The 21,607-nt window shown below is 42.9% G+C and overlaps 1 protein-coding gene across 1 annotated transcript in view; it reads left to right on the top strand.

Moving 5' to 3' along the window:
• Positions 1 to 21,607, top strand: part of ADGRB3 (adhesion G protein-coupled receptor B3) — an 880,035-nt gene that overhangs the window by 417,963 nt on the left and 440,465 nt on the right. The window contains exon 12 of the mRNA XM_040261415.1: positions 18,037 to 18,105. Coding sequence (XP_040117349.1) covers positions 18,037 to 18,105 — 69 coding nt within the window. The remainder of the gene's footprint in view (positions 1 to 18,036; positions 18,106 to 21,607) is intronic.

Below are 21,607 nucleotides of genomic sequence, written 5' to 3'. Positions count from 1 at the left end.
TGATGTAGTTTGGTCTTCCTATTTCTAATCTGATGCAGATTCCTTCAAGATGCAGATCAAAAAGCATTTCTAGTCCAAAAATCTTCTCTTCAGATCTCAGGCAAAATTCAGTGTTTTCCTAATTGTCTTGCCTTTTGAAACCTTGTAAATACCCAATGGACAGAGAATCCTGGCAGGCTACAGTCCATTGGGTCACAAAGAGTCTTTTTGTTGGTACTAAGACACAACTTAGTGACTGAAAAACAACAAAAATACTCCTATTAGAGCAGGTGTTTCACATAACAGTGAAATTATTTGTTTCCAGGCCTCTTTCAGCAGTAAATTTTAAATTTGTTGAGAAGACAATTAGGTCCCTGGGGCTTAAGCTGGCACTTGGAGCATAGTAGACATGCAAATATTTGTTCAGGTAATTAGTGAATATGAATAACATAGTAATATTTGAGGAATTTGCTTTACAAAAAAGAAAAGTACTCTAAGCTTCCAATTAAGAGAAAGAAAGAAAAAAAGAGAAGATTTATCCATTTACTTGTTTTTTCACCCCTGGGAAAATTCATACCGAGTCACATTCTATCAGTGGAAGTTGAGTTTACACCACCCACACCTGGAACTATGGAACTTACAAAATTGAATCAGACATGCAAATTGAAATTTGTCCAATAACTATGTTGATGTTTTCAGACACATTGCTTAATCTTTATGTACCTTATTTCTTCATATCTAAAGAGTAAATAGTAGTAGAGTCTATTCCCATTAGTCATGGCAGATATATTCTATAAGTGAAAGAATACTGAATCATTTACTAGCAGGGAAAATACAGGATGCATTCCTACAAGAATCTAGTAGTATAATTTCATCAACCAATTAATACATGACCTTGTTTGACTTATTTATGTATATATAACAATATGTATGTTATTATCATATATTCATTATTATATATTTGTTTATATAAAACATCATTATTGTTACATATCATGCCTGAACAAAGCTTATCTAATACATATATTTTCTCTCTAAGGCATACCAGAGCTTTCTTGAATTTAGGAATGCTAGATAATCCTCCAACACTATGTTGGGAGCCATTTTCAACAGTGACATTACCATCAAAAAGCACAAAATACATGGGAAAAAAACCTTGGGCATTAAATTGACCATGAAACACACTTGTTTACAGTATGTGGGCTGAGACCCAAACTCAGAGCATGGTCTTGTGACCTAAGCTGGGTATGTGGGCATGGGGTGACTCAAAATCACCACTCTATGCATGTTCTTGAAGCTATGAACTTTGATTTGTGAATTAGAAATTAATTTTAGTGAGTAACTGAACTTGCAAATACAAAATCCATGAATAGCAAAGCCCAGTGATATCTATTTTTCAGGGCTGTTGAGAGGCTTAGAAAAAATGCAGATTATATATGTAACAACCCGTTTGTGAGTCATGTGGCAGACAGCAGTTTCTCTGTAATGCCATTAGTACTGGTGTTGTAACTCTTAACATAGAAGAAAGGCCTTGCTCTCAAGCTGCTTACAATATTACAGATAATTTAGGAATGAGGCTAGGCCAGTAATGAGGAAGAGAGATTACAGTGTCTCCCTTCCAGGAACTCTCAAAACACAGAGTCTGAACTGCAGCAACAAAAAAAAAGAACCTTAGGCCTTGAGATAGAATTTGGAGAAGAAAGCTAGGGCAGAAACAATCATCAAACTGTGGGGAGGGGGGTGGGAGGGGGGTTCATGTTTGGGAACGCATGTACACCCGTGGTGGATTCATGTCAATGTATGGCAAAACCAATACAGAATTGTAAAGTAAAATAAAAAATAAATTAAAAAAAAAAAAAACTCCAATAGGTGTCCATCAAACTCTCAAAAGTGGAGAAATTGGGACTCCCCTGGCAGTCCAGTGGTTAAGACTCAATGCTTTGAATGCAGAGGACATGAGTTGAATCCCTGATATGGGAACTGAGATCCCACTTGCCACAGGGAGTGGCCAAAAAGTTTTTAAAAAAACAAAAGACATAGTAATGGTATGCATGTGGCACATTCAAAAGACCAAGTTTTGTAAAAAATGAGATTCACATTGGAAAATGTCGGTCGTGAAGGCAGGAGAACCAAGGCTAGAGAAGAGTTTGGATGTGATGCTCTATAAACAAAGTACTAAACCTGAGTGATATTTCTGAAAGGTGGTCTGGCTGAGGTAGAGAAGGGGGATCCATGAGTTGAGGAAGACTTGGCCACATCACGTATTTAGAGGTTCCGAGAAAATAAAGCAAGCATGTTTCAACAATAGTGGGTCAGAAAAGGAGGCAAGATCCACTTAATGGATTGAAAGGCAGGCCTCTGAGATGGTTTATCATTGGAAGTAAAGGAAGAAAAATTGGAAAAAATGCACACATGGAGTGCACACACAGAGACTCCTCAGGTACAATGGCTCTCAAACTTGACGAATATGAGGACTTATCTCTTTTCAGGCATCTTTTTGTTCCCTGATGAAACTTCTATTGGCCCAACTCAGTGTTTTCCAAATGTTTTTGACTGTGACCCCCTGTAAGACACAGTTAACATCAATATATAACTGAAAAATAGACTTTTGCAAAATATTTACCTATTCTGTAGGTAATGCACTTGCAAATACAAAATCCATGAATAACAAAGCCCAGTGATATCTATTTTTCAGGGCTTTTTTATTTTCTATTCTTTGGCTATTGTGTTATGAAAAGTTGATCAGGACCCTCAAACATGATCCCCCCTCAATGTTTGAAAATCACTTGTTTGCCCGACATATTCCTGAGGCTTGAAAATTCATTTTTCCAATAACTTAGATTAAATAGGAGGCCACAAACTTCCACTTCCAATTTGTTTCTTAAATGAAAACCATATTCTTAGGAAAATTCTCAGAATTAGGAGGTCAAGAAATCACATCAAGGGCTTCCCTGGTGACTCAGTGGTAAAGACGCTGCCTGCCAGTGCGGGGGACACGGGTTCCATCCCTGGCCCAGAAGACACCACATACGGCGGAGCAACCATGCTCTAGAGCCTGAGAGCTGCAACTACTGAGCCCAAGCACCAGAGAAGTTCTGTGCTCCACAACAGGGGAAGCCACCACAATGAGAAGCTGAAGTCCATACCCTGCAATAAAGAGTAGCCCCTACTTGTTGCACCTAGAAAAAGCCCTAGTGCAGCAAGGAAGATCCAACACAACCAAAAAAGAAAGACATTAAATTCTCAATAGAGTTGATGATTTTGGATAAGGTAAGCATCGTCTCTCCTAAAACACCTGATGAGAAACCAGGTACGTTGGATCTTTCCATGTACCCATCAAGAATTAGGCGAGGATCCTTAAGTATCATTTCTCTTCTGCTTTTAGTATGAGACCCTTTTGTTTTCTGTGTACAAAAGAGTGGATTGACAGATGGGGATGCATCTATGACTGTGATCATCCAAGGCCCTCATGTAATGACTAGCCTAATTCTCTTGACCGAATAGGATCTACTAAGGACTCTTTAGGTTTGGGATGGTACTATAATGCTAACTAACATCGAAGACCTCACCTGATGCCTTGAGGTCGTCTGCTCAAAGAACATTGTGCAACGAGGAAGATTAATAATTTCTTGTAATAAATTAATAACTACAATATTTTCTATAGTTCATTATTTCCTATCAGTTCAGTTCAGTCCCTCAGGCGTGTCCGACTCTTTGAGACCCCATGAATCGCAGCACGCCAGGCCTCCCTGTCCATTGCCAACTCCCGGAGTTCACTCAGATTCACATCCATCAAGTCAGTAATGCCATCCAGCCATCTCATCCTCTGTCGTCCCCTTCTCCTTCTGCCCCCAATCCTTACCAGAATCAAAGTCTTTTCCAATGAGTCAACTCTTCACATTAGGTGGCCAAAGTACTGGAGTTTCAGCTTTAGCATCATTCCTTTCAAAGAAATCCCAGGGCTGATCTCCTTCAGAATGGACTGGTTGGATGTCCTTGCAGTCCAAGGGACTCTCAAGAGTCTTCTCCAACACCACATTTCAGAAACATCAATTCTTCGGAGCTCAGCCTTCTTCACAGTCCAACTCTCACATCCATACATGACTACTGGAAAAACCATAGCCCTGACTAGACGGACCTTAGTCGGCAAAGTAATGTTTCTGCTTTTGAATATGCTATCTAGGTTGATCATAGCTTTCCTTCCAAGGAGTAAGAGATTTTAATTTCATGGCTGCAATCACCATCTGCAGTGATTTTGGAGCCCCCCAAAATAAAGTCTGACACTGTTTCCACTGTTTCCTCATCTATTTCCCATGAAGTGATGGGACTGGATGCCATGATTTTCGTTTTCTGAATGTTGAGCTTTAAGCCCACTTTTTCACTCTCTTGCACTTTCATCAAGAGGCTTTTTAGTTCTTCACTTTCTGCCATAAGGGTGGTGTCATCTGCATATCTGGGGTTATTGATATTTCTCCCAGCAATCTTGATTTCAGCTTGTGTTTCTTCCAGTCCAGTGTTTCTCATAATGTACTTTACATAGAAGTTAAATAAGCAGGGTGACAATATACAGCCTTGACGTACTCCTTTTCCTATTTGGAACCAGTCTGTTGTTCCATGGCCAGTTCTAACTGTTGCTTCCTGACCTGCATACAGATTTCTCAAGAGGCAGGTCAGGTGGTCTGGTATTCCCATCTCTCAGAATTTTCCACAGTTTATTGTGATCCACACACTCAAAGGCTTTGGCATAGTCAATAAAGCAGAAATAGATGTTTTTCTGGAACTCTCTTGCTTCTTTCATGATCCAGCGGATGTTGGCAATTTGATCTGTGGTTCCTCTGCCTTTTCTAAAACCAGCTTGAACATCAAGAAGTTCACAGTTCACGTATTGCTGAAGCCTGGCTTGGAGAATTTTGAGCATTACTTTACTAGCATGTGAGATGAGTGCAATTGTGTGGTAGGTGGAGCATTCTTTGGCATTGCCTTTCTTTGGAATTGGAATGAAAACTGACCTTTTCCAGTCCTGTGGCCACTGCTGAGTTTTCCAAATGTGCTGGCATATTGAGTGCAGCACTTTCACAGCATCATCTTTCAGGATTTGAAATAGCTCAACTGGAATTCCATCATCTCCACTAGCTTTGTTCATAGTGATGCTTTCTAAGGCCCACTTGACTTCACATTCCAGGATGTCTGGCTCTAGATGAATGATAACATCATCGTGATTATCCAGGTCTTGAAGATCTTTTTTGTACAGTTCTTCTGGGTATTCTTGCCACCTCTTCTTGATATATTCTGCTTCTGTTGGGTCCATACCATTTCTGTCCTTTATTGAGCCCATCTTTGCATGAATTGTTCCCTTGGTATCTCTAATTTTCTTGAAGAGATCTCTAGTCTTTCCCATTCTGTTCTTTTCCTCTATTTCTTTGGATTGATCGCTGAAGGAGGCTTTCTTATCTCTTCTTGCTATTCTTTGGAACTCTGCATTCAGATGCTTATATCTTTCCTTTTCTCCTTTGCTTTTCACTTCTCTTCTATTCACAGCTATTTGTTAGGCTTCCCCAGACAGCCATTTTGCTTTTTTGCATTTCTTTTCCATAGGGATGGTCTTGATCCCTGTCTCCTGCACAATGTCACGAACCTCATTCCATAGTTCATCAGGCACTCTATCTATCAGATCTAGGCCCTTAAATCTATTTCTCATTTCCTCTGTATAATCAGGGATTTGATTTAGGTCTTACATGAATGGTCTAGCGGTTTCCCCTACTTTCTTCAATTTAAGTCTGAATTTGGTAATAAGGAGTTCATGATCTGAGCCACAGTCAGCTCCTGGTCTTGTTTTTGCTGACTGTATAGAGCTTCTCCATCTTTGGCTGCAAAGAATATAATCAATCTGATTTCCGTGTTGACAATCTGGTGATGTCCATGTGTAGAGTCTTCTCTTGTGTTGTTGGAAGAAGGTGTTTGCTATGACCAGTGCATTTTCTTGGCAAAACTCTATTAGTCTTTGCCCTGCTTCATTCTGCATTCCAAGGCCAAATTTGCCTGTTACTCAAGGTGTTTCTTGACTTCCTACTTTTGCATTCCAGTCAGAATGTGGTCCACTGGAGAAGGGAATGGCAAACCACTTCAGTATTCTTGCCTTGAGAACCCCATGAACAATATGAAAAGGCAAAATGATAGGATACTGAAAGAGGAACTCCCCAGGTCAGTAGGTGCCCAATATGCTACTGGAGATCAGTGGAGAAAAAACTCTAGAAGAATGAAGGGATGGAGCCAAAGCAAAAACAATACCCAGCTGTGGATGTGACTGGTGATAGAAGCAAGGTCCGATGCTGTAAAGGGCAGTATTGCATAGGAACCTGGAATGTCAGGTCCATGAATCAAGGCAAATTGGAAGTGGTCAAACAAGAGATGGCAAGAGTGAACGTCGACATTCTAGGAATCAGCGAACTAAAATGGACTGGAATGGGTGAATTTAACTCAGATGACCATTATATCTACTACTGCAGGCAGGAATCCCTCAGAAGAAATGGAGTAGCCATCATGATCAACAAGAGAGTCTGCAATGCAGTACTTGGATGCAATATGAAAAATGACAGAATGATCTCTGTTCGTCTCCAAGGCAAACCATTCAACATCACGGTAATCCAAGTCTATGCCCCAACCAGTAACGCTGAAGAAGCTGAAGTTGAACGGTTCTATGAAGACCTACAAGACCTTTTAAAACTAACACCTAATTATTTCCTATAATAAATAATAATTAGTATAAATTAATAATTTCATGGGGATGTAGGGAAGGTAGTAGAGGATGATGATTCAGAGTGCTCTTCTGTGGGCAGAGTCCTGAGCTTCTGGTCATGGCTCTGCTACTTGTCACCTGTCTGGTGTTGGACAAGTGACTGGCTCTCTGTGTGCCACCATATTCTCTTCCATCATGTGGAATGCTGGTACCCATGTATAGTGCTGATGTGAGGGTTAAATCACTCTCTAAAAGTTATATAGCACATCAGTTCAGTTCAGTTCAATCGCTCAGTTGTGTCTGACTCTTTGTGACCTCATGGACTGCAGCACACCAGGCCTCCCTGTCTGTCACCAACTCCCGGAGTTTACTCAAACTCATGTCCATCGAGTCAGTGATGCCATCCAACCATCTCATCCTCTGTCATCCCCTTCTTCTCCTGCCTTCAATCTTTCCCAGCATCAGGGTCTTTTTAGATGAGTCAGTTCTTCACATCAGGTGGCCAAAGTATTGGAGTTTCAGGTTCAGCATCAGTCCTTCCAATGAATATTCAGGACTGATTTCCTTCAGAATGGACTGGTTGGATCTCCTTGCAGTCCAAGGGACTCTCAAGAGTCTTCTCCAACACCACACTTCAAAAGCATCAATTCTTCAGCACCCAGCTTTCTTTATAGTCCAATTTTCACATCCATACATGACTATTGGAAAAACCATAGCCTTGACTAGATGGACCTTTGTTGGCAAAGTAATGTCTCTGCTTTTTAATATACTGTCTAGGTTGGTTATAACTCTACTCCCAATGAGTAAGTGCCTTTTAATTTCGTACATGACACACAGTAAAAGGTCAAGAAACCTGCCGACCCTTATGATTGGGGAAGGTGAGATTCTGACGGAGCCAACACCTGAAGCATCTCTGGACCACACATGTCTGCTGCCGCTGCAGACATATATTTTGCTGTCTCTCCTGGGAACAGAGGAAGGTCAAGTGTTCCTCACAGCACTACCTAGACAAGAATGGGTTGCTGCGTTTTTTTGTTTTTTTGTTTTTCTTTTCTTTCCCTACTCTTCGCACAGGAAAAGGGCAGGGAATGTGTCAAGAAGCATGGGAGTCAGAAAAGAAGAATTAGTCCGAAAGGCTGACACCACAAGACCATTTCATAGTTAACCAGCAAGTGGATGAGAGGATGGCTTGAATCAGTAGCCAGGATTCCTGGCCCTGTGGAAGCCAGTTTGAGTCCAGCTGACAATCAATCTGAGTCACAACAGATGCTGTTTTCAATGCTTGAAGCCTGAGAAGGTTCCCTATTCTTTCTCTAGGGTACAGAGAAGTTATGCAACTCAAAGGTGTCTCTAGATAGTGTTGAGGGTGTTTCCCTGTTATAAAGAAGGAAAGAAGAAATTCAGTGCTGAATACCTGCCTTCAGTGGGGGAGATATTAAGGAATGCATCTTGCTTCACCCATCAACATGAGTAAATCCTACTGTGCACAGAATCTGGGAGATGGCTGCAAGCCGAGAGGAACTCAGAAAAGTTGGGTGTTCGTGGAATGCCACTTATCAACTGGTACATGTCATGTGGTGTACATTAACGGCTTTGGTGGAGCTCAAGAAAAAAAAATGAGGCATTGGATAAGCAGTCTTGCCCTTTTGGAATCCCTGGTCATTTCCCTCAGACTCAAGAAAATGTTGGCATTTGCACAAGCACAGTGTACAGATAGTCTTTTCTTGTGATTTCATTTTTTATCAAATTTTCCTCTTAAGAAATTATCAGGGAATGTGTCAGGTCATGGGGCTGCCGTAATAGACACCATGAACTGGGTGGTTTGAGCAACAGGAGCATGTTGCCTCACAGTTCTGCAGGCTGGAAGGGCACGGTCAGGGTGTGGGCAGGTGTGCTTCCCCGAGGCCTCTCTCCTCAGCGTGCAGCAGCTACCTTTCCCTGTGGCTTCCCTGCGTGCGTCGCCCCTGATGTTGCTGTGTGTTCTCAGAAGCATGCCTGTCAGGCTGGGTTAGGATCCAGCCTTATTTTCACTTAATCACCTGTTCAAAGGCCCTGCCTTCAAATACAGTTGCCTTCTGACGTTTGGAGGGTTGAAAGCTTCAATGTAAGGATCAGGAGGCAGGCCAGTTTGAGCCCACCACAGGGAATCTTGCAGGACTGGGAGAGTTCCCCTTTGGCCAAAAGAGGTATGTGCCATGCACCCTCCCAGGTGACCAAGACTGCAGCCTGGAGTCTCTCTGGATGCTTGCCTTACTGCAGGCTTGGCCTGTCTCATCTGGATTGGTCTCCCCAGGGGAGAGTCTTCTCTCCTTCTCCTGCCTCCTCCATCACCTCCCTCACCTGGTTCTCTTTCTGTCGGCTTTATCTCCAGTGTTTGAACCCTGATTTTATCCCATTCGGCTCTATTCCTGGTAATTTTATTTTTCTGCAAAAGGCTCCAGATTTCTACTACAGGCGCACAGATTCTGAGCTTCAGGCTTATGGGGCAGTGGAGGCTGGACATGTACTCTCAGCTCCACCCCAGAGCCTCAGCTCCACTGCAGCGGAGCTGCCAGCCAGCCTGGGTATGCCCCGCCGGGTCTGCCGTGTGTGCGTGGGGCTGCCCGTCCTCGAGCCTGGGCATGGCATTGCTGCTGTCTGCCTCCTGGGCACCTGTCCCCCTGATTGAGGGGGCATCACCAGCATCGCCCCGTCGCCTCATCCCCTGATTAAGGGAGCATCACCAGCATTGCCACATGGCCTTGTCCCCCTGATGAAGCCACAGCCCCTGGCCTCTGTGGATGACACAGGCTCCTTCCTGGAGCCCTCATTTTCCTTCTCACTTTCCTGTCCCCTGTTTGCCCCTGTTGGATTTTGTGTTTTCCTGAAACTTGTGTGACAAGACTCTGGTGGGATCTGGGCCCCTCTGAGCTAACCCCTGCCTCTCTCTCATCCTGTGTTAACAGTCTTCCTCCTCCACCCCTCAGCTCCTACTGAAGGGCGCGTGGCTGCGTGTGCTTCCTCTCTGTCTCTTAAACGCCTCAGGTTGCCCGCCTGCCTGTCATTTTCCCAGACCGTCCTGAGCCTGCCCCTGATTGATGGCCCCTTCCTCACCCTGTTTTCAGCTCACGTCATCTCCTCAGAAAGGTCTTTCCTGCTGGCTCTTCAACCCAATGCAGCCTTTCACACACACACACATACAGACACTGTATATGCACGTCTACCCATGTGTACACATATGCACTCATACACACAGACACACATATACACAAACACCCTCACATGCACACACACACACACATATACCCAAACACCCACACATGCATACTGATACACACAGACACACATATACACAGATATACACAAACACCCACACATAAACACTCATACACACACAGACACACATATACACAAACATCCTCACATACACACTCACACACACACAGACACACATATACACAAACACCCACACATAAACACTCATACACAGACACAGACACATATATACACAAACACCCACATATACACACTCATATACACACACAGACACACATATACACACATGTACACAAATACCCACACATAAACACTCATATACACACACCACACAGACAGACACATTACACAAACATCCACACATACATACTTATTCACACACCCATAGATACACATATATACACATATACACAAAAACCCACACATATACACCAGGTGGTGCTAGAGGTAAAGAACCCGGCTGCCAGTGCAGGAGACATAAGACACGGGTTCAGTCCCTGAGTCGGGAAGATCCCCTGGAGGAGGAAATGGCCACCCACTCCAGCACTCTTGCCTGGAGACTCCCAGGGACACAGGAGTCTGAGGGGTTACAGTCCATGGACTCACAAAAGAGTCAGAAACATTGAAGCGACTTAGCACAGCACACACTCTCGCCATCCACACACACATACACACACGTACATAAGCATGCACACGCACACCCCTCCCCTCCCCAGTGACTCCCTGGCCCCATACACTCCTTTATTTTTGTATCATCACCTTAAGTCATGTTTTAGATGATTACTTGCTACTAAGTTTACTTTCCTTACACAGCACCGTGTAAGGTCCATGAGGGCAGGACCTATGAATGTCTCGCTCACTGTTGTTTTCCCAGCACTCAGAACTGGGACAAATACATAGCAGGTATGCAAGAAGTATTCTGGAAAGAGTGCATTCATTTCTGCTTCACAAGTGTCCCCTGCATCTTTCCCCACACCCATCCCATGTCCACTGTCCCCTTTCACCCTTGCAGCCTCTCCCTTGGGCTGTAAACTCTCCCAGGGACATTCCTCTCTCCAGCCTTCTTACTCCCCAAAGCCCCTGGCTTTGCTACCTTCAGTGGATTTTTGTCTCTCTCCTGATGCCCTTCAGGTGCTAAACAAAGCAGCTCTCACTCCACCAGGGATGGGCAATGATGTAGTGTACGGGCGAGGCCTAAAGTATTGGACAAAGAGCAAGCTGTGTGTGAGAGGGGTGGCTCCTACCCGGGAAAGAATCAAGGCTACACATCCTCTTCTGCATTCGCCACGGCCCTCAGTTCAGTTCAGTCGCTCAGTCGTGTCTGACTCTTTGCGACCCCATGAACTGCAGCATGCCAGGCCTCCCTGTCCATCACCAACTCCCGGAGTTTACTCAAACTCATGCCCATTGAGTCGGCGATGCCATCCAACCATCTCATCCTCTGTCGTCCCCTTCTCCTCCTGCCTTCAGTCTTTCCCAGCATCAGGGTCTTTTCAGATGAGTCAGCTCTTCGCGTCAGGTGGCCAAAGTATTGGAGTTTCAGCTTCAGCATCGGTCCTTCCAATGAATATTCAGGACTGATTTCCTTTAGGATGGACTTGTTGGATCTCCTTGTAGTCCAAGGGACTCTCAAGAGTCTTTTCTAACACCACAGTCCAAAAGCATCAATGTTTCAGCACTCAGGTTTCTTTATAGTCCAACTCTCACATCCATACATGACTACTGGAAAAACCATAGCTTTGACTAGTAGAAAGACCTTTGTTGGCAAAGTAATGTCTCTGCTTTTTAATATGCTGTTTAGGTTGGTCATAACTTTTCTTAAGCATCTTTTAATTTCATGGCTGCAGTCACCATCTGCAATGATTTGGGCACCCAAATTTGGGTGTCTGTGCTCATGATGGCCTTGAGACTTAAAATGACATTTTCAAAGAATTCGTATAGTTGATTTACACTGTTGTGTTAGTTTCAGGTGTACAGAAAAGTGATTCAGTTATGCATATAAACTTATTCATTTTTTTCAGATTCTTTTCCCTTGTAGGTTATTACAGGATGTTCTAGATTTCCCTCTGCTATACAGTGGGGCCTTGTTGGTTATCCAGGGATCAAACCTGGGTCTCCTACATTGCAGGCAGATTCTTTACCATCTGAACCACAAGAGAAGCCCAGCTTATATAAATAGTAGTGTGTAAATGTTTTTTTTTTATTAATGCATATATGTGGAATCTAGAAAAATGGTAGAGATGATCTCATTTGCAAAGGAGAAATAGAGACATAGCTGTAGAAAACAAACTTATGGATACCAAGTGGGAGGTGGGAGGAATTGGGAGATTGGGATTGACATACATACAGTATTGATATTATGGATAAAATAAACTAATGAGAACAGACTGTATAGCACAGGGAGCTCTAGTCAACACTCTCTTGTAACTTACATTGGAAGGGAATACAAGGAAGGGGGTATATATGTATATGTGTGGGTGATTCACTCTATTGTACAGCAAAAACTAACACAACATTTTAAAGCAACTATATTCCAAGAAAAATAAATTTTTAAATGCCATTGAAATAGGAAGAGTTTGATCCTATACTGAATCAGGAAAACCAGCTTCCTTACTTGTAAAACTAAGCATTCTTATCTCCTTCCCTGGACATACAAGAGCCCTGGGTATAGATCAGAGGACGGTGTTGAATTTAAAAGGAGGCAGCACATTGGGGCGGGAACCGTTTATCCACGATCTTTATTCTCCCAGTGCTCATCCCAGTGTCTTCTACACAGTAGGAATGAAGCCAGTCAATTTGAAATATTTGAGTATTTATATTTTCCTATGCCTTGTGCTGTATGCTGGGGGCATGAGAGTGAGCAAAATAGAAATAATCTGAACTAAATGATAGGCTGGTCAAGAAAAAGCCCTATACTGATCATCACACAAATACATCATAATTAAGAATTGTGATATATCACACAAAAAAGCTACACAGTACAGTTGCAGCTCATCATGTTTCCTGCCCTGTACGTGGTGCTTATGACTGCTTGCTGCCTGCCTGACATTAGGGAGAAGGAGCTCTTACCTGTTGCTGGGTGAGCTCATGGTGGTTTTGCTGGGGTGCTCATGCCTGGGTGCAGAGACAGAGAGAGTCAGAGACTGTCATACTGATTCTCCAGGTTTTGGGGAACACCAGCTCACAGAACAGAGAACAAGGGGCCCTTCTAGTAGATAGGACCCCTTCCTTCACGTCACATTCTTGTAGGTGATTACTTCCATGGACTGGCTGTTTCCTTCTTCCATGAATTTTTTGCCAGTCATGAAGGATGACAGTATTGGTAAGTGAAAGATAAAATGGTCACTAATCAGAAAAAAATAAATAAAGAGCCTATGCAGACCTCATGTGCTTTAGAGGGTGGTGGTGATCTGAAAGCCTTTTTGAGGAAATGGCATGTAAAATATGTGTGGAGGGCAAGGGGAAAAAAAAAGGAAACAAAAAAACGGCTCTTTGAGTAAACAAACAGACAGCAAAATGGTTGAAGAAAGGGAGCCACATTGTATGGGTCCAGAGGCTGGATAGAATCGTGTTTGGGATGTGCTGAGTATTCTGCTGAGCCTGGAGTAGAGAGAGTTGGGGGCAGGATAGCTCAAGAGGGGGTGAAGAGGCAGGAAGGGGCTGGATCACACTAGACCTGCAGCTGCTGTCTGGACTGAGGATAGACGACTGTCCTGAGGTGTTTATCTCAATCCTAGTGGAGTGTCCCTGCATCCCTGCTTGTCTTTGAAGCTTTTCTTATAATCCCCTTATATTTCTAGTCAGATCACCACAAACCATGAAAGTGTTCCATTCTGCTACCTAACTCTTACTCCTTCGGGCCCATCTATGTGTCTCAGTGCCCAGGCATTTGCTGCTGGGTTGAAGGGAGGAGAACATGCTTCCCATGGCTCATATATTCAGATCAGGAGCCTCATCTACAGCTCTCCTACTCTAAGGAATTCAGCTAAAGCGATGTGCTGAGATGTGCTTCACTATGTTTGTAGAAAATCATAGATAGTCCCTAAGAAATTTGTCAAGTGGAAGCCAGACAGGCAAGAGCAAAGAATTAGTTAGTTACTGTTTTCCATAAAAGCGAGTGTCCTTTTAGTCTCATGTGGCTAAATCTAGGACTTACACTTTGAATGTGTCAGGGACATTAGCGCTTCTCTTTGTGACGTGCATTCCCTGTGCTGATTTTCAGAATACTTCCTGCCCAGGACAAGCAGAGTCCTGCCTCCTGAACTCGGTGCCCACACTGTTTGGCACAGGGCCTGCCACGCGGTGGGTGTCTCACCATCACAACTCTGAAACCCCTCCCAGGGGAGGGCAGGAAGGAGAGTTTTCTGCTGAACGAATCACGGGCCATAACGTGGCTGTAAATACAAATCAGGCAGCCAGTCGTAAAAAGGATAGCACCAAGGGAATAAAATCATAAAGCTTCCGTATATTGAGTACTTAGCTTGCGTCCAATAACTGTGTGGAGGATGAGTTCTGAGCTTCGCAAGTGCTCTGCCCAGCAGCTGTTGGCATCCCTGCCTTACAGAGAAGGCAAGCAGTGGTGGACCACCTAAGACCATAACCACACAAGTAATAAGTAATAGGGGAATTTTAAACTAGGTCAGCTAGTTCAAGCTCCAAACTCAGACTCTGCCAAGGACTCTCAATTTTCAAATTGGTGTAAGTCATAGAGATCAGAGCTTGATCAAAACCAAACAGAAACCCACTGTCAGACAAACTTCCAGGGCTAAGGGACTTGATCCATAATTCATCAAAAGAGTGATCGGACCACAGTTAGCAGCACTCTTAAAAAAACTACAAGGAGCGCATCTGCTGCTGTGGACGTTTCTTTATATTTTTCTCAAAACTTCAATCCAGTGACCTAAATGTTATGAGTCCCCTCTTCAGAATTCTGTTCTGTTTGGTTTTGCCTTGTTCTCTCACACTGGTCTTTGAGCAGAGGTCAAGGTGAATTGATATATTGAAACACATTTTTTCCTTTATATATATTTTTTAAACTGAGGTCTACTTGATTTATAATGTTGTGTTGGTTTCTGCCGTACAACAGCATGAATCAGCTGTAAGTAAGTATGTGTTAGTTGCTCAGTCATGCCAGACTCTTTGCGACCCCATGGACTGTATCCCACCAGGCTCCTCTGTCCATGAGATTTTCCAGGCAAGGATGCTGGAGTGGGTTGCCATTTCCTTCTTCAGGGGATCTTCCCAAGCCAGGGATCGAACTTGGGTCTCCTGCACTGCAGGCAGATTCTTTACTGACTGAGCTATTAGAATCCTCTGTATGGGTACATATATCCCCTCATTTATGGACCTCCCTTCACTTCCCTTTCCCACCCATCTAGGTTATCAGAGAGCACAGAGTTGATCCCTGTATTAGACAGCAGGTTTCCACTTGCTGTTTAACATTTTACACCTGGTAGTGATATATGTCAACACCACTCTCTCAACTCATTCCCCCTTTCCTTTCCTGCATTCACATATCCATTCTCTATGTCTGTCTCTCCCCAGTTTTCCAGATTCCATACATATACATCTTCCCCAGTGTCTGTGAGACAGATTAGAGCAGGGTCAACTCAAAGGAATGAGGCTTGAGTCTTGGAGAAATGCAGGTATACTGACTTTGTAATTCTGTTATTTCCTATTAACCACCTGCTGTGAAAAAGGCATTGCATGTGAGGAAGATACACTAAGAAATCGGAAAAGTTCAGTATCCCCATAAATGCCTACTTACCCCCTCATCTGGGATGTTCTGACTTAGCCCCTGTGACATGCTGCTGCTGCTGCTGCTAAGTCGCTTCAGTTGTGTCCGACTCTGTGTGACCCCATAGACAGCAGCCCACCACGCTCCTCCGTTCCTGGGATTCTCCAGGCAAGAACACTGGAGTGGGTTGCCATTTCCTCCTCAAATGCATGAAAGTGAAAATTCCAGTGACCTGCATGGCCCCACAACTGGCCGTTTCCAAATGTAAGCCACAGGAAGATGGAAGGAGAGCTTTAGTCTGTGCTATTTCCCCTTGCCAATAGAGTCAAGTACTATTTACTGGCTTTGGAGAGTGGTCCAACAGCCTTTCATAGACTCTCAGCTTGCTTCAATGTATATTTTAAAAATTTGTGTTTTTTACATTATGCTCTCTGGTGATTTTGAAAAATCTAACTCTGAATTTATCATTTTGATCAAAGAATCACGTGTGCTCGCACTGGCCTTGGCATACAGCACAGAGTCACTGACCCTCTCTGTTAATAAAACACGTTCTGTGAAATGCTTTCCCAGAAATGGAGATGCATTTGCACAAATTGCTTCCTATTCACGTGGCACCCTCGTTAGGAGCGGGGTGAATTTTGTGTGAGAACTGGCAGGGGCTCAGACACAACCACTGTCATGGACCTCAGCTCTGCTCACTGGTGTGAACAGGGATACAATCTGCAACTTTTGTCTCATCAGCATCACGTCCCCTGCTGAGTTCACCAGCCACAGGCAATCTGAGAACTCTGAAGGTTAATTCTTTCTGCTCCTATGTAGAGTTACAACTCAGTGGACAAAGCTCTTAAAATGTTATCACTCCAACCAGAACATTTTAAGTGGAAAAAATGGCTGGTAGTACAAAAAGGTTAAATGAATTAGAAAACCGGTCTCATACAGACTTGCGAGTTCCCCCCCCACCAAGAGCTGCATAAAATATTCTGTAACTTGTATTGAGGCTGTGACTCAAAACATGTTTCAACCATGTGATTGCCAGGAACCATTAAAATAAATAGCACAAATAGGGCAATTAAATATAGATACTAACAGATTCAGAGCACAGGAGGAAATGGAGCAGCTTTGTTTTCCTTCTAAAAACACCCAGGTGAATTTATTTAGAATTTGAATAAAGGCCTGTTTTGAAAAGCCAGCTGGAGAGGGAGGAGGGCTAAGGAGGTGAAAAAGTTTTGGCTCTCACCCCCCACCCCGCAAAGGGAGACCTCTCCCAAGCGAATGTATTGAGTGGATCAGTGAGGCAGTGATCCTGCTAATTCCAGACAGACTAGTTGGAAAAGGTGGGCTCCGAAGCAGCACGGACCACCATCCGTGTCGCTTTACACAGACGTCGCAGGTTCACTGTATGCTTCCTGGGCCTCCCGTGACCCCTGTCACTGGCACCCTGGTTTTCCTCTCCTGGCCCCTGTGTTTTGAAGACAGGGGGAGGATGAGAAGACGGGGAGGTCCATCCTTGGTAACCACCCCTCGTGTAGGTGCCAGGCACTAACACCGCCCATGTGGGTGTCTGACACAGAAGGTGAACCCTGCAAGGTGCCTGCCTGCCTGGCAAGGGGACTCTGAAACTAGTGGTGAGCACTCCCCGGACACGATGCCGTCAGTGGGTTTCCAGCGGGTCACCATGGACATGGGGGAGGGCCAGGATTTGGAGCATCCCCAGGACCACACGACCATTCCTTCCTTGGTTCTGACTTGCTGCAAGGGACAGGGCAATCAAAAGCAAGCATTCGGAAATAACCAAGATTTACTGAGTGCTTTCTATACCAGGAACTTGAAAAGTTGCGTGCCATCTTTACGATATGTAGTTGTAACCGTTAATATAGCCAGAAAAAAGGGCAGAGCCAGGGTCCACTGAGGAAGGCTTCACTCATCAGCTGTGCCGCCACTGTCATGCCCTTCAACACAGCTGCGTGAGAGGCGAACGTGGGTCCCAGGGAAGTGGGCCACTTGACTCAGAGAAACATGGAGCTGTCTTACAGGCGCTCGCAAAGAGGGCTTCTCTGTAAGGAATAATCATATGGTGGCATGAGACAGCAGAATCAGGGACAAATAACCGAGAGAAAAGAACTGTTGTTCATATTCTGATGTCTTCTGAGGTGGATAGATATGTAGGAAGGTCACTGGAAATCCCAGGATCTTGAGGGAATCCTCAGAGATCTTCCAGGATAGTATGTTGGTGTCATCGAGCAATATGGCAAAGTGTTTAGACCTAGATGTTGTCAGCAAGTATACTCCCTCATGTAACATTAAATCTCTTTTCTAATTTAATTTACAGAACTTCTTTCAAATAGTCAGCAACCTTCTCGATGAAGACAACAAGGAAAAATGGGAAGATGCACAGCAGGTAAGACCGGGTTATTTCAGAACTTAAAGTGAAAGTGGCTAAATCAAGCTTCTTAATCTGTGAAAAAAGGAATGGCTTGCTATTCCAAGAGCATAAAATGAAAATTTTAAGTCATTCTAGATAGTTTCATACTAAATTTAGAGAAAACAAGTAACCTCCTTTATCATAACAATCTATGGATTTAAAATGTGAAAAAATAGTGTAGATTTTGCAGCTCAGCCTTCATTTTCTTTCCTGTCTACAGACGATAGAAAACAACAAATCTAAAAGGAGACATTGCAAACTAAACTGTGGGGTACTAACTAGTTAAATCATTTGTATTTACTGCAATGTTATGTGTAATCTGAATTACGTATAGAGATGTGTGTTTTGATTCAACACCAAGAGTTGTCAAAATGAATTCTTATTTTTTAAAAAAAATGTATTCTGCTCTTTTCTCTTTCTGCTAAGCATTATAACTGTAGCAAATAGCCTTACCGGTTTAGTTATTATTTTAAAAATGCCATTTGTGCCATACTGACTGACGCATGGTTAATAATATTTTTTTCTTAAACACAGAAAAAGTGGATTAGAAGTTAACAAAGGGAGAATAAGCATATTTTTAAAACCCCTGTGGAAATTTAACTTAACTGAATGTTAAATGTCTTTAAGTTTTCTATTGATACTTGACCCTTGTTAAAAAATCCAAGACAGCAATGCAGTATTGAAACTGAGAGTATTTACTGAGGTTCAGGGGGGCTCTTCTCTCTGCTTTTCCTCTTGTAATCATGCTCTGGGCCTTCAGCAGTAAAGCTCACTATTTCTGTTATCATAGGAACTCTAAAAATAGTCCATCATGGTCTACCTCATTATCAGGTACACGTGCTGTGCTCCTGGCTGTAGCAGGAAAAAAAAAAAAAATCACTGCTTAGTCTAAGACCCTAAATCTATCTTTTCCTATTACGTTGAATTATATACTTGTCCTTGGTTTCCTTCTAGAGGCAAATCTCCTTCACTCACTGTGAGCAAACAGTGTCTCTCCGTAGAATACACTGCAAAGGCTGAGTGCATCAGAATTCTGGTGACTATTCACTATGGGTATATTTAGATCAAATGAATACTACCCTATTTAAAACAAGACTACAATTCATCAGATGGTATTATTTACTATGAGATCCCAACTTGAACAATCAACGAACAGTGGCAGAACCTTTTGTCAATGGAAAATCCCAAATTCATAATCTCCCTATTTACTTGTGATTTTGAGTTAGCTATATTCTTATCTTTTAAATATATTTTCAGTAGTGATTATCTTTAATACTTCTTTTAAACAACTATTTGAAATAAATCAACTATTTTGTAGCAGTGTTGTCATAAATGCACCCACATAATAAAAGAATCTTCAGGTTTTTGACACTAAGGGTGAACTCTTTGAAAATAAGAGCTGTGTAGAATCTACAAAGAGAATTGTTTATCTATTTTAGAGGAATAGATCAATAAAACATAGCTCTGGGTGCATTTGGAAAACTAGCTGCATAAAATGGTGAATATTGAAGTCAGAAGGGTTTTGCCATCAAGAATTCACACTTTTGGACAATAAACTTTCATTTCAGAATTTTTTTATGGCACATCAGCCCCAGTTATGAAGGACCAAATTATGTTTAGCTAAAGCATCCTACTAAAACCACAGTATATGTGTTAGTCACTTAGTCATGTCCAACTCTTTGCACTGTAACCTGCAAGGCTCCTCTTTATATGGAATTCTCCAGACAAGAATATTGGAGTGGCTTGCCATTCCCTTCTCCAGGGCATCTTCACAACCAAGGGATCGAACCTACATCTCCTTCAAGCAGGTGGATTCTTTATTACCTGAGCCACCAGGGAAGCCCAAGACCTCAGGATACTAAAGTAGGGGAAAAAAGGCTGCATTTATTGTTTTATAGATCAAGATAGTAGTTGGAATGGACGGGTCATTTTCAATCATGATATTGTGATTGGCATTTCTTTGTTATACTGAAAGCTCGTGTGTCTCTACAGGAGTGTGCAAACTATGACCGTTGGTCCAAATCCAGCCTGACACCTATTTTTTAAATAGTTTGGGAGCATAGTCACAGGATCTATGGCTGCTCTGATACAGCAAGGACACAGCTGGGTGTTGGAACAACAGACACCCCATGACCCACAGAGCCATTCTCTGACCCTTTACAGGAAAAAAAAAAAAAAATATATATATATATATATATCAGCCCTTGTTCTATGATATTTGAAATCTGTTTGGAAAATATAAACAAAACAAAATCTGCTACAAACAAAATCTGCCACCACCCTAGAAAAACCTCTCCGCAAAGGTAGATGACAAAGAAAGCAGTTTTACTATTGAACAAGCATTAAGCCAGAATGTGGTGTGCATCACTGACAATTCACTAAGAGATACAGAGTAACTTCACCCATCAAACAGCCAAACCTGGTGCAAGTCATTACATTCTGTCCTCAAGATAAACAGTAACTAGTTCTTGCTTAAGTGGACTTTATAACACCATTTGTCACAGTCAGTTCATCCTAAATTCACTTGATAATTGGGATGACCATCTTGTTATTTAATTGACTTTATCTAAAGAAAAAATAAACTCTTGTATCTTAATGCCTGCACACAGTTTTGCAACTCGGAATTAGGATCCTCCCACCCCCGACAGCAATGCAAGATAGAGCCCTGCCTTCCCTGATGACCACTTTCCACTGAGAGACATCCCTGGTTCTTTAAGTTGGGAAGAAGCTATTTAGCTTTCAAAAATGTTTGCATACATTTCAAAGACAGGAGAAGGCAATGGCACCCCACTCCAGCACTCTTGCCTGGAAAATGCCATGGACATAGGAGCCTGGTGGGCTGCAGTCCATGGGGTCACTGAGTCGGACAACTGAACGACTTCTTTCATGCATTGGAGAAGGAGATGGCAACCCATTCCAGTGTTCTTGCCTGGAGAATCCCAGGGACGGCAGAGCTTGGTGGGCTGCCGTCTATGGGGTTGCATAGAGTCGGACACGACTGAAGTGACTTAGCGGCAAAGAAGACATAGAAAGGATATAACATAAGTTCCCACTATGTTGATGTGTGGCAAAACCAATACAGTATTGTAAAGTAAAAAAAAAAAAAAAAAAAATTTAAATAAAAAAAAAGAAAGGATCTAACAATTACTCATTTTCTAATACTCCAATGCTTTGGACCATCTGAGGTAAAGAGCTGACTCACTGGAAAAGATCCTGATGCTGGAAAAGACTGAAGGCAAAAGAAGAGGGCAACAGAGGATGAGATGGTTAGATAGCATCACCAATTCAATGGACATGAATTTGATCAAGCCCCGGGAAATAGTGAAGGACAGGGAAGCTTGGTGTGCTGCAGTCCATGGTGTTGCAAAGTGTCAGACACAACTGAACAACAACATTTTCTAAAGTAAATGCTCCTAAGAAAAGGGAGGGGAGCAAAGGGTTAATTGCAGAGGGAGTCTCTTCTCTATTTTCAACAGGG

Source organism: Oryx dammah, unplaced genomic scaffold (assembly GCF_014754425.2).
Source record: "Oryx dammah isolate SB20612 unplaced genomic scaffold, SCBI_Odam_1.1 HiC_scaffold_19, whole genome shotgun sequence".
Taxonomy (NCBI): Eukaryota; Metazoa; Chordata; class Mammalia; order Artiodactyla; family Bovidae; genus Oryx; species Oryx dammah.
The sequence above is the reverse complement of the archived record's forward strand: the minus strand, read 5'-3'. Positions and strand labels throughout refer to the sequence as shown.